At 42.3% G+C, this 13,001-nt stretch overlaps 2 protein-coding genes across 2 annotated transcripts; both read right to left on the bottom strand.

The window, feature by feature from the left end:
- Positions 1 to 223: 223 nt before the first annotated feature.
- LOC127306986 (bifunctional nitrilase/nitrile hydratase NIT4-like) lies at positions 224 to 4,010 on the bottom strand. The gene is made up of 5 exons (XM_051337683.2): positions 3,735 to 4,010; positions 2,405 to 2,584; positions 1,292 to 1,585; positions 805 to 1,086; positions 224 to 544 (listed from the first exon to the last, which is right to left on the bottom strand). The coding sequence occupies exons 1-5, from the start codon at positions 3,868 to 3,870 to the stop codon at positions 423 to 425; spliced, it is 1,014 nt and encodes a 337-aa protein (XP_051193643.1). The 5' UTR covers positions 3,871 to 4,010; the 3' UTR covers positions 224 to 422.
- A 3,890-nt stretch (positions 4,011 to 7,900) lies between these two features.
- Positions 7,901 to 12,439, bottom strand: LOC127306987 (proteasome subunit alpha type-2). Its single transcript, XM_051337684.2, has 11 exons — positions 12,269 to 12,439; positions 12,090 to 12,166; positions 10,815 to 10,879; positions 10,664 to 10,710; positions 9,963 to 10,038; positions 9,766 to 9,833; positions 9,120 to 9,189; positions 8,835 to 8,920; positions 8,575 to 8,637; positions 8,430 to 8,495; positions 7,901 to 8,158 (listed from the first exon to the last, which is right to left on the bottom strand). The coding sequence occupies exons 1-11, from the start codon at positions 12,307 to 12,309 to the stop codon at positions 8,110 to 8,112; spliced, it is 708 nt and encodes a 235-aa protein (XP_051193644.1). The 5' UTR covers positions 12,310 to 12,439; the 3' UTR covers positions 7,901 to 8,109.
- Between the last annotated feature and the right edge of the window lie 562 nt (positions 12,440 to 13,001).

The following is a 13,001-nucleotide window of genomic DNA, read 5'->3' as shown; positions in this document are numbered from 1 at the left end:
CGAAGAGGCGACGTGCGCTTTACCCACATAAACCTGATGGAGTCAACAATTTTAGCCACAAAGAATGACAGTAGGAGTAGCATCTGAGCTATCTTGTTGATTGCTCAATCATATCATACGAATATGTGCTCTGCAAGAACTTCTTGACCTAGCTGGTGACTTCGATGGACTGAGAGTCTGAGACTGACAGCAAACTGAAGGGCATGACTGACAACAGAAGGAATGAACGGTAAGACCTGTAAAATAGGGTCGTAATTGTTTATGCTGAGTTGCTGACAAACATCGCCTCCAAATCATTACAAGAAATACAAAGGCACAATTATTGTTCTAATGTCAAGACCGATGCCGAAATGATAAATTTATTATACACAGCAGTGTAAGATATGGGTCTTAAAGCATCTTCGCACTTTGCGTCTGAAGTCTTATCCGGTGAAAGACACGGCGTGTTTTGGTTCGGTCTTCACATTCAAGCTCAGCACCTCAGGTCGTGCATAGTGTCCCACAACATCGAAATCAAACTTCGCTCTGACAATTTCTCCAAGGTCTGCAAAGCATATCACAAAGTTTCTACTAAGAATCATATGATTGTGATGTTTCGGTCACACTACAAATTTATTGAGGTGACAGCTGCTATGATTGTGATGTTTCGGTCAAACTACAGATTTGTTGGGGTGACAGCTGCAGTATTGATAATTGTAGATAACCAAAAGCATATAAAACATCAATATACACATGTTCTACTACGTAAAAGTACCCAGATGACATGTATATTTAGCAGACTTGATGCCCTCAGGTTCTTCTTACCTAGGTCAGCTGTGAGGAGGGCCTCACTTTCATAGTTGGGACCTGCCAACACTGTACCAGATGGCGAAATGATGGAACTCCCTCCAACACAAACAGCAGTATCTGGGGATGGCTCTTCATCCAGGCCACCAAAGGTATATTCAGGCGGGGGAGGATAATCTTTTCGGCGACAGAACTGGTTTGCTGTCAGAACAAAGCATCCCCCTTCAAGGGCAATGTGTGTCATGGAAGCCTGCCAACTTGGCAGTGTGTCCGCAGTGGGAGCACAGTATATTTCAACACCTGGATAAACATAGAAAAGCAAATAAGAGAAAATACTCAGGTACATGCCATGGTTCATTTGCAGCATTTATCTCTTGTTTTAGATACATCCTGCCATTCTTCTGTCCATTAATGCCTTGTGCGGATCCAGTAACTCCTAAGTAATCTTTACAAAGAGAAAGTATTGAGGTTGGGCAACATATCATGTTGCAAGAACTTGGAATACCTTTGGCATACATCGCTGTCCTGAGAAGTGGCATTCTGTTCTCCCAGCAGATGACAGCACCAATTTTACCAAGTGGAGTATCATACACAGGTATGGTAGATCCATCTCCGAATCCCCAGAATACTCGTTCCAGTGCGGTAGGCATCAGCTTGCGGTGCTTTCCTAGGTATTTTCCCAGAGAATCAAAGGAGAGCACTGTGTTGTACAATGTGTAGCCTGCCCTTTCAACAACCCCCATCACCAAGAAGACCTTGTATTTTCCAGCCAATGCAGCTAAGCGGCTAACCTCTGGGCCTGCATTTGTCGAATGTCTGTAAAATGATACTGACGAAATATTTTGTGACGGGCAAAGATAAATCCACTGGGAACTAGAACATAAGTATCAAAATGAATCTATTAACAGAAATGGCAAAGATGGAAATATGCTCAATGCAAATTCTGACTACTAATATATGGTACCAATGCTGACAGTTGACCAAATGGCCCAAATTTACTGGATGTGCTTTGCTGATTTATCAGTGCCAGTTAACAAGAGGTGCATGCTCGCAAAAAAAAATTACTATGCAAACAATGAATTACACCATCAACCAGAAGAATAATACAGAAATTTAACAAATACAGGTAGCGAGGACAAAGCCTAAAATGTTTAGTCAATTATGGAGCTGTACTTATAGAAATGATACAAAACACAGGAACAAAAGCCAAATATACACTTCAGTTCAGTAACATGCCACCTGTAATTTATCACCTGGTGGTCCGGACAGCAAGTTTGAGGTTTCTCTCGATTGGTTTTTTTTTGGATGATGCAGGAAAAGAGGGATGTGTTGTATTACACTTTTTTGTGGGGTATGGTTCATTTCTAGCACTGACTGTTCTAATATATTGTCAATGTAACTGTAATACATCAAATATAATGGTGTACTTTGAAATTATGGATAGAAACTGTAGTTCCAAAACAGGATAGAAAGTTCAGTTCTGAGTCCATCTTTAGTTTCTCCAAAGCACAATGCGCAAAACTGATAAATATAAAGCAAAAAGGCAAAAACATGAAGCATAATGACTATCGTGAAAAATAATGTACAGTGAGCATATATTGATAGTATCTTGCAATACCAGGCACATCTATGGCAGCTGCATGGTACTTTCGAAAGTCTTCTTTTCCCTTGGCAGATCGACTGCCAATAGTCAGGCCAAAGGTAGAACCATGAGGGTAGCCGCCAACAAAGACTTCTGGAAAAAGAACCAACTGTGAACCATATCCAGCTGCCTCCGCTATCAATTTCTCTGCTTTATCTGCCGATAAATACAGTTAGGAAATTAGCAGCAATATAATAATCTCCAATCCTGAAAGGGTTTCATCATTCATAAGTGGATTATGCGTACAAGACATCCTACAAAGATGCACTTTCCGTTTCAAACCTGGAACTATTCAAGCCTAATATTTATTTATTTATTTTGTTCTTCACTAGATTTGGTGGAACATCGTTTATTGCAGTTAAGTCACTGATGACATCATCAATGAATAGACTTAAGTAACGGGAAGTATCATACAAAACAAGAAGAAAAGACAAAAGGAAACAATGTATAGTCGGATTTTATCCACGCAAAAGGATTCTCACACTAGGAGACTATAACTGTAAGTTAGTCTTCGCTATCTTAAACATTGCCATGACAGCTATATTGCCAAGCAAATAAGTTTGATGCTGAGAAGTATCCAATGCTCCTACCCCATAACCACAAAGCGTAGAGCAATAACCGCTTCAACACATACATAATTTAGAAAAAAACCATATATGCCATTCACATTTGTCCCCTTGATATCCAAAATAAATAGTTTATATCGCACCAGCTGACGCAGTTTTCCATCAGCAAAGGGCCGACTAAGATACCTATGATCTTTTTGCCTAATATGCATGTGTCGTGCATCAAACACCTTGTTTTCCGAGCAAGAAAAACTGTCTATACAGCATACTAACTCGCTACTAAGAAAACTACACTGACTACTATTCAAGATAGTCTGTCAATTCCCTCTTGATTTAGCATCTACACTGAGAAAACGCGGCACTCCATTTCTACATCTGCTGAGACCATAGTCAAGAAAGGAGGATAATATCACAACTCGACTTTGATCGACCCACCGATTTTAGTTTTATACTCCATCTGTCCATTAAAGGATGTCGAAGTTTTGTTCAAATTTAGATGTATCTAGACATTGTTTAGTGTATAGATACATCCGAATTTAGAGAAATTTTGGCAGCCTTTTATGGAAAGAGGTACTCCGTAGTACTATTTGAGGCACCAGTCTGATCGTAGAAAAGCAAGCAGGCGCCGGTGTGTGCAGCACCAGTTCCAAGCACACACGAGCGAGGCAAATGAACGAACACCATACGAGCCACTAGCAACAACAGAAAACAAACAGCTAGACCAGAGCCGGAGCACGCACCAAGCGTCGCAGGGGTGTCATAGAACACGGTGGAGGCCTGCACAACGGTCGCCCGCACGGTGGTGGCACCCAGGTCGGCGCCGGCGTTCATCTCCACCTCCGCAATCACCGGCCCGCCGCTGGGTGTTAAAGCCATCTCCGGCCAGCAGGAAGGGCGGAGATCTCGTGGGGATGCGGGGCTACTTGTCGTGCTTCCTGCGCAGGTAGTCGCGGACGAACTGGTCGCGGGCGAGCGTGCGCGCGCGCTGTGGCTCGATGTGGACGTAGGAGAGGTGGACGCCGTAGGAGAGGAGGCCGGCTCCGAAGGCGAAGAGCGAGATGGTGGATAGCAGCTGCCGAGGAGTGGACGGGGAGCACCAGCCCATCCGTGGGGAGTTTGGTGGGCGATTTTTAAAGGTAATGCCAAAGCCGCCGGAGGAGAACGGCTGAGGGACTGGAGGATGACGACGACAGACCAATCTTCAACCTCTTTTTTTTAGTACCTTTTTAGCTTCTTAACTTAGCATAATCTAAAGGAAACCAAAAGCTTGGTAGTATCTTACATATTGGTCCCATAAAAATGCTGATGTGGCAGCTAATTAAAGAGAAAAGATGAGTTTAGAGTATCATAGGTGGATACTGTATCATACCGCATATCACGAGAAAAATTAATTCCAAACAAATCTCCATGATACTATTCAAGAATAGTATCATACACAAGTATCATATGCATGATACTACGATATGATATTTAGAAGTATGGCCAGCCTAAAGCCTCTGTTTGGAAGCGGTGGATTTCTGTGTCTGGTAGAGTATTAATCAACGTGTTTTGGGTGGACACCCTGTATGTTGCCAATCCGTAAAACGCGAGTGAATAAAACGCCATGGCCACCTCGCGTCTCAAAAACTATTCAACCCGACGAGTTTCCACGGGTTTAATTGTGCTTACACGCTAGACACCGGCCTGCCAAATAGGAATAAAGTGTATTTTCGAGTAATTAGCTGGGCTGGTGTAATACACGTGTATCTACTAAAATACCGGGCTGCCAAACAAGGCCTAATAAGTCTGCCACCATTCCACTCGTTTAACTCCTTAAACGGCTCCAAATGAATTGTGTTGTACATTTATTAGAAGGTTTGGATCCTTATGATTTATATTTTCAACGGAAGTCCTTTGATTCACAGGATAACAATCCTGTGAACTTCTACAAATATTTTTTTTTTTGCAATATGTTTTGGGGGAAAAAAGTTCTCCACTCCAACCTTTTTTATAACTTTTTTGTTTTTTCTAAGCAATTAACCACGCATTAAACATTCGTGGATCCAAAATCATGTACAACCTCTATCGAGATGCCACAAATTTATCTAAATTTAGATGTATGTCGAATTTGGAAAATCTACGACTTTTTTGGTGGATGGAGGGAGCAGTTTTTCTAATCTAGTAGAATTGAAGATCTCATATCAGTCGAATCCTGTGTTTTTCCTATTCACGTGTTTTAAAAATCGTAATCAAAGGAACCGTAATTGTAGCATCATTGCATCTCGTTTATTTTTGTACACCATAGGCCAAACTAAATCTATTTTTTGATGATAAATATCCATGAATAATTCAAAAAAAAAATACTACACGTATGATGCTTCAAGGTACTTGCAAAATTCCAAAATTGTTAAGAAAGATGACAAAGTTTGTACATGTAATGTAAGAATAGGCACAAATTATTGTATGTACTCCCTCCATGAAGATTGCTGAGATTTGCAAAAAATTGAACCTAGATACATCCAATTTTTTGCATATCTCAGACAACCTTCATGATTAGGAGGGAGTGCTATTGCATTCACACGGAACGAATGTGTGACTCCACTTCATAGTTTTGTAGGGAAAGTCATTCGTGCACTTTATCGATCACTCACAGTTACACCGTTCAAAAGCAAATGCAGAAAAGAAAATTATGGGGGTCATCGACCCATGTATAAGATTTAGATGAAAAGGAAACAAACCTAGTAGCTAACTTATGCGCCACCATATTAGCTTCTTTTGGAGAATGCCCAAACTGAATTTCATCAAACGCATTTGGTCTAATCATGTAGTCATGGAAAATTTATGAACTAGCAGCCGCCAATACTCCTCCAGCCAATAAAGTTTGGATCCCTACTTCACAATCAGAGAGCAAAATAATTCTTTATCTTGTACATCCCTTTCAGTGGGCAACTCCATCCCTGGCGGGATTTAGAGCATCTCCAGTCGCGTCCCTCAAAGCGTTCCCCAAACCGCGCCGGATTGAGCGTTTGGGGGACGTGTTTTGTTCGTGCCGCGTTTGGGGGACGTCGCTTCCCAGCCGCGTCCCCCAAACGCCGCCCCCAAAACATTAAAAATACTTCTTTTTAGCATTTTTATTTCAATTTCCACAAACTAATACATAATTGGGAACGTGGTTTACAGGAAGACACAGTTTGGAACATGGTTTTCCATAAACTAATACATAATTTGAACCATGGTGGACACAAATATAAAATTTTGCAAAAAAATTAAACCTAACTAGGCCGTGCATCGAAGGTTTCCTGTGTTCGCTGCTAAGAAAGAACACTCAAGGGCACACCCAGTCACCCAAACTGGAAAATCCAGCGGGAGGATGGTGCCCTTGTTGGTTCTACCGATGAGGTGAACATCCAGAAACTTCCGTGCACGTATTCGCTGCGAAGAAACAACACTCTTCATCATCAGTCGTCCTCCTCGTCGATGCTGTCGCCGTGGTAGTCCCGGCGGCAGCGCGTCTCGTCGAAGACCTTGACGCTCATGTCCCTGTCACCGAAGTAGGAGAACAGGAGGATGAAGCCGGCTTCGAGGCTGTGGTGGCACGTCGACGATCCACCGGTAGTAGCCGCACGCAGCCTCCCGCAGATGCATCGTGCGCGGGCGGTCGGCGGCGGCGACGTACTCGGCGAAGGAGTCCGGCAGCCTCTGGATGCCGCGTGGGTCGCCCTTGAGGACGAGGACGAACTCGAACAGCACGCCCGGCTCCACGTCCATCTCTGACGGTGAAGACGACGACGTGGCAGGCGAGGGCGAGCGTGACGCTCTGCCACGGCCACGACCACGACCACGGCCGCGAGCTCGGCCTCCGCTTCTACCAGACATGGCGTCGTCTCTTGTTGAGATGGTGGCGGCTAGGGTTGGGGAGAGAGACGCTACGGTTTGTGTGTGAGAGGGACGACGAGAGGCAGCCCTTTTTATAGGCCGGAGGGAGGCGGGGGAGCGGTGGCGCTCATTAACGCCGGCACGCAAAGCTAGGCGCGACGAGACGCGTTGTTGCGCCTCTGCGGGAACTGCACTGTCGCTGTGTGCCAATAACTTTCGTCGCGAGGTAGGCGACGGTTAGGTTAAAATTTATTGTGCCGCTGACGGGTCGGCCCCGCTACTCCCCTCATCACTTTTCGGTGTGTCCAGCGTCCCCGGTGCGTCCCCTGTGGGACGGGGACAGCCTCGGGGCGCCGGACACCGTATCGGAGCGCGCCGGACAAAAATGGACTTTGGGGGATACGGCTGGAACCGTTTTTTGGTCCGGCGTGTCCCAAATTGCTTTGGGAGACGCGACTGGGGACTGTCTTATTATAGATTTGTGTATAATTCAAAGCCATAGCTCCAATTGACATGATCGATCTTTGGGGACTGATCTAAAAAATGATCTTGTGATAGACTAAACAGTCTTTTTTTTTTTTGAGATAATTATAGACTAAACAGTCTCATCGGGCACCAGTTGTCTCCTTTCCCACTCTAAGTTTAACCAGGTTTATAGAAAATATACTGATATCCCCAAGGCCAAATATATAGATACAAATACACATTTAATGATGAACCTAATAAATTTTGTTTTCCTTAAGATATGTAGATGATGTCTCACTATTGATCTAAACCTAAAAGTGCTCTGAAATTTGGATGGTTCTGATTCACAGGTCTCACAAGTAAACGGTCAATATCTGGAGTCAGAAAAAAGAGGCTGGGTCAAAGAGACCCTCCTTCAAGGGAGGAATAGATCATTTTGCCAATTTGCTACCAGGAAATCTATTTGATTTAGGCTGAGTGCTCGACTAGCAAATTCATGGATTACTGAATCATCAAGTGCGCCCATGGTAACCACCGATTGTAGTGTTCCTTTGTGACTCGCATCGCAATCATAGGCACGAGATAAAAAATAAGTAAATCCAGAGATTCGACAAAACATACACCTAACACAGGTTATCTTAGCTGTCTACAATGCATTCACAGGGATTCAAATGTAGCTCGTCCGTGTCACAGGAGCAAATCAGTTTAAGTGGCAAGTTTAGAACATAAGACAAGCTTCATGGAGACTGCTCGGACACTTTTTTTGCTGGAGACAGTAAGTTGTCAGCGGGCAGCTTACTCCACCTCTTCCAAGAAATCCTTGATCTCTGCTGGGGTTAGAACTCTGCATTTTGTACAGGGAGTGTTACTACTCAGGATGAAGACAGAAACTTTCACACTAATCAAACAGCCTTATTATGACATTTATAACTGATAAAACATGAGCAAGAGAAACTTTAACAGATGAGTTGAGAGTAGTCAAACTTGTTAGCGAACAAAAGAATGTTATTACGACAATGTTCAGAAGTTAGGAAGGGATGCAAAAGAGGCAAAAGAAATGTTGCCGCTATAACTATGTTGCAGAAAAAGCAGTGTCATGGATTTTGTGTACATACTTGAATTCACGGTCAGCTCGAATAACTCCAATCTCAATGTTGTTCGCAGAGATTTGACCTTCATATCTGCAAGTCAAGAAACCGTCAGTACTCAAGAAGCTATGCAATTAGCAGCATAAGCCAACTACAAGAAAAATGTAGATACCCTTCTTTCAATGTCAGAATTGCAGTATGGATGGCATCATCAAGCTCCATGTCTTCGGTGTATCTACAAGTAAAAGCTATGTCAGTTAAATCAAATGAGCATGGAAAAAAAATAACCTTGGCGACATAAACGCTGATTATATTAATGAGCAGCTAGAAGGTTATACAGAGGGAATGCAATTTAATATGACCATCATATTCAAAAACAGCACCGAAGCCTTAACAGTGATCAATACTAGTGATAAGAGATCTCCGGTCTACCTTTTCTCAAGAAAGGTCTTCGCGTTTGACACATTTTTTCCCATAGCTGATGCTTTCCAGGAGAAGTAAGATCCAGATGGGTCAACCTAAAGAAACAATAAACAGTATGTGACAGGTGAAATATCAGTCAAAAGTAGGAAGATTCATTCCACAATGTGATGTTTCATTACTACATAAGCCGTAAACACATCCAGTGCATTGTTGAGATGCAAATTAGCATGCGGTTGAATCTGAGATAGTGAGAATGAAGATAGCAAGGTCTATCATGTAGCTCTTTACACATACCTGATACAACTGCGGGCCATTGTCATCATAACCAGCAATCAACAGCGATACACCAAATGGTCTTACACCACTGCAACAAATAAGATTATGAGTACAAAATATTTACATCGTATGTATTAAGTAAAAGATAGTACCGGTTTTTAACATGATGGTGTAGTTCTTAAGTATATATTTCTTTGAAGTTTGAGGACAAATTTTGGCTGATATATGTCAAATAAATTGAAAATGTGTGTGACAATCAAATCCTATCTATTATTACATGTATGAGTGCCGAGTTGCGTCGTGACTATAAGATTTTAAACCAGTTTCTCAAGCTCACCCATTAAATCAAAAAAAATCAAAAAAATCGGTCACAGACAGTTCACTCTGGCCCTATATAATGAGATTGTAATGTGCAATACAATGTAATGTTTCACATTTGTAAGTGACTAAATAAACAGACATCAAAGTTATATTACACATTATAGTTCTTACTATCAAAAGCAAGTACTATCAAGTGACATTGTGAGGCTTTAGGTAAAGTTATCAACAACTTATTTTCTAATAGCAAGAAATTTTGGTATAACAAGTGCACGACTGATTTTAACAATTTCACAACTTCAATAGTAGTATAATAAGAAAAAAGTGCCTAGTATAGTAACAATACCCAGATTGTGTGAACTCCTGCATAACGGCAGCAGTCTCTCGGACAAGCTGGGTAACAGGGATGGTTTCCTGCATTTGGAATTTGGAAATGAACAATAATGAGAAAACATATTTACTAAGAAAATAATGATAGGGCATGACTACAGGTGGCAAATTATTAAAATGATGTCTAAACCAAATAATCTGTCATGAATATACCTTGTACAACCGATAATACTGCTGGGCCTGCTTCCGACTTTTCCTGACAAGAACACGAAAATCTGGACCCATCCCACTGAAAACAATGAGTAGGTAAGTGTACATCCAAGCAATAGGACACTTGGAAATTGCAACACACCAAATGTCAGTAATGATTGGAAACTGTATTAATGCAACCATGGTGGCAAGCTGGGAGATATATAATAAACAATTTGAAAAAAAAAGATGTGGTTATTCTACTTCCTTAACTGTTATGTATAACACAAGTGAGTTGAGTCACTACACCTAGTTCGCATGGTAATAACAAACACAAATTCAAATTATATTCCCTGGTTTCCCAATCCCTATCAATCATTTGGTTTCCTTACATATGTTGGACATGTGCTTAAATCTTTTGCCTTCTCAGGGGCGACTACAATTAAGATGAAACACATAAAGGCAGAAATCTTCAAACCAATTTTTTATTTTATCCTTCTATATACATAAACCAGCCAGTGATGGAAGTGCAAAAGAAATGTAGCATTGAACACAGCAGCACTAGCTCAGACATTATTGAAAATTAAGAACATTAATCAATATATTATAAAGTTGGGGTAAGGGCAGGGTAAAGGTAGAGTAACAGAAGAAAATAGGTTACCAATAGTTTAAATATATCCAAGATAAAAAAGTAAATTACAAAATTAAGCAACACTGGAAAATACCTGTAGACGACTCCAATATTTGGAGTCAATGACTGAATCTTTTGCACCTAGAAATTGGCAGAAACATGTTAATTAGCATTTTTGAGATAACAACAGAGGATGGCAAGCCAAGTAGAGAAGGAATTAAAATTAAGGATGGTGTTACACTTACAGATGTTTCGTCCACTAAAATAGAAGGCAGTTTCTTCTCGGTGGCAATAACTACCCCATTGGCAGCTACAAACATAACACATTTCAGAATCAATAAGTGATCGCCTTTTTACCTTCCTCAACAAACACAATACAACAGCTAGGTATGCTGAAACGCAAACTAATGGTCTTATGGAAAAGAAGAAAACAAATAATGTGCAATTTTGCACCTATCATGAATTTATGATTCTAAATACAAGAATGCAGGAAGAAGTCCAAACTTTACAATGGACGCACTCCTACAAATTAAGTAGTTCGCAGAACATATACAGATACTAAAGAAAATATGTCACCCCAAACATCAACTTCGCACTCACAAGAAGGCAGTATGCAGAATAACAAAACCCATCGGCATCAAAAAACCAACAAGGGTGTGTGTCTATCAATTGCATTAGATTATTAGCTCTAGTGGTACATCAGTCTCCGTAGACATCGAGAAGCTACTAAAGCCCAGGCATGAGATCTGCAAATAACCTCGGTGTATTAAATTGGTAGGGTAGCCTTGACTACCTCCAGACGAAAACAAAGGGGCATGGTGATAAGTAATTGTGTGGTTAAAAAAGGCCTGCACTTCTCTTTAGAGTTGCAAAGCCTGAGCTGTGCGGATCACAGGCATAAATTAAAACCAATTGCCAAGTCCCACAGCTAGTACTACCACACGATTCTACAAAGCCAAGGATACAAGAGAAAACCTAGCTAAAACACAGACATCAGCAATGGCCTAAACCTCATCATGCCAAACCCTAAAATCTGACTGTATTTAATTGGTAGGGTAGCCTTGACTACCTCCAGACGAAAACAAAAGGGCATGGTTACAAGTAATTGTGTGGTTAAAAAGGCCTGCGCTCCTCTTTAGAGTTGCAAGCCTGAGTTGTGCGGATTAATAATTCCTATGGCACATAGAGGCATGAAATATATGAAATTGCCAAGTCCCACAGCTAGTACTACCACACGATTCTACAATGCCAAGGATACAAGAGAAAACCTAGCTAAAACACAGACATCAGCAACGGCCTAAACCTCATGGGGGTCAAACCCTAAAATCTGAACTTAGTACACACAACAAGAATGGAAACCCTCCGCATTGAGCCAATGTTATTAGAAGTGCATAAACCCCACACATCGCTGTCTCAAACTCGTCTAAAGTCGCAAAACTTCCGCTGCAAATCGACGCTGGCAGCGCAAGGCCCCTAGTAGCAGCAGAAAGTAGAGGGCAGAGTTACTGCGCGGATCGCACCTTTGATGCCAAGCGAGGTCTGGCCGGATCCGACGGCCGTGAGCGCGTGCTCGATCTGCACCAGCTTCCCCGACGGGCTGCAACGGAATCGAAGGGGGGACAAGTCAGATCAAAACACCTACGCCGCACCAAATCAAGCCCTATCGAGGGAGGGAGGGAGGGAGGGAGAGAGCACAAACCTGAAGGTGGTGAGGGAGAAGGAGTACTGGCTGTCGCCCATGGCGGAAGCGCTGGACTACCTCGCCGGATTCTTCGGGTTGCGGGAGGAGATCGGATGGGGAGAGCGGGGCGGCTGCTAAGGAAAAGGGGAGTAGAGAGAGAGGGAGGGCAACGAGACAGAAGAGTCCCCTTCCCCTTCAACTTTCTGCCCACGCTCGGGCCACTTCCGCGTGATATTGGCCGTCAGATCTTCGCTGAGAACCATCTGAACCGTGCGTACGGGCTGATTTTGTGACCTTTTTTAATCGGCGTTAGAGCATCTCCAAGCGTTTTTTAGGTATAGAGCGCGAGCTAAAAATTAGCCCTCCTCTCAAAGCTGTATTTTGCGGGTGGCAAATAGCGCTCCACCAGAGGCTGCATTTTAATTTTATAGTATATTACTGCGGCAAACACAAAACACACACGAATATGCAATTGAGAAGATCAAACAAACACTACTAAAATAGATCATAATTCATGATATAGATCAAATTCATCACTGACTCGAAAGAAAGTTCAACACACAAGCAACTCAAAAGCAAGTTCATCACCAACATAGATCAACCATCAACATCATCAAGCATCAACACTTTTCATGTCAATGTTGTCGTTATTGCTTAGTACCGAGTTGTTGTTCTCTTCTCCATTGGATACTTGGCCGGTGTTGACATTACCCGTAGAATCTCCATAGGCATCACCCCAAGATGGAGCTAC

The sequence above is a fragment of the Lolium perenne genome, chromosome 6, assembly GCF_019359855.2.
Source record: "Lolium perenne isolate Kyuss_39 chromosome 6, Kyuss_2.0, whole genome shotgun sequence".
NCBI classification, from domain to species: Eukaryota; Viridiplantae; Streptophyta; class Magnoliopsida; order Poales; family Poaceae; genus Lolium; species Lolium perenne.
The sequence above is the reverse complement of the archived record's forward strand: the minus strand, read 5'-3'. Positions and strand labels throughout refer to the sequence as shown.

Excerpts from the sequence above, each read along its gene's own strand:
- LOC127306986 (XM_051337683.2), bottom strand. The coding sequence starts at position 3,870 with ATGGCTTTAACACCCAGCGGCGGGCCGGTGATTGCGGAGGTGGAGATG. Across the intron at positions 2,585-3,734 it reads TGACACCCCTGCGACGCTTG|ATAAAGCAGAGAAATTGATA; the intron begins GTGCGTGCTCCG and ends ATTTATCGGCAG. Across the intron at positions 545-804 it reads CCTCCTCACAGCTGACCTAG|ACCTTGGAGAAATTGTCAGA; the intron begins GTAAGAAGAACC and ends TATGCTTTGCAG.
- LOC127306987 (XM_051337684.2), bottom strand. The coding sequence starts at position 12,309 with ATGGGCGACAGCCAGTACTCCTTCTCCCTCACCACCTTCAG. Across the intron at positions 8,496-8,574 it reads ATTCTGACATTGAAAGAAGG|ATATGAAGGTCAAATCTCTG; the intron begins GTATCTACATTT and ends CTTGACTTGCAG. Across the intron at positions 8,159-8,429 it reads CGAGCTGACCGTGAATTCAA|AGTTCTAACCCCAGCAGAGA; the intron begins GTATGTACACAA and ends TACAAAATGCAG.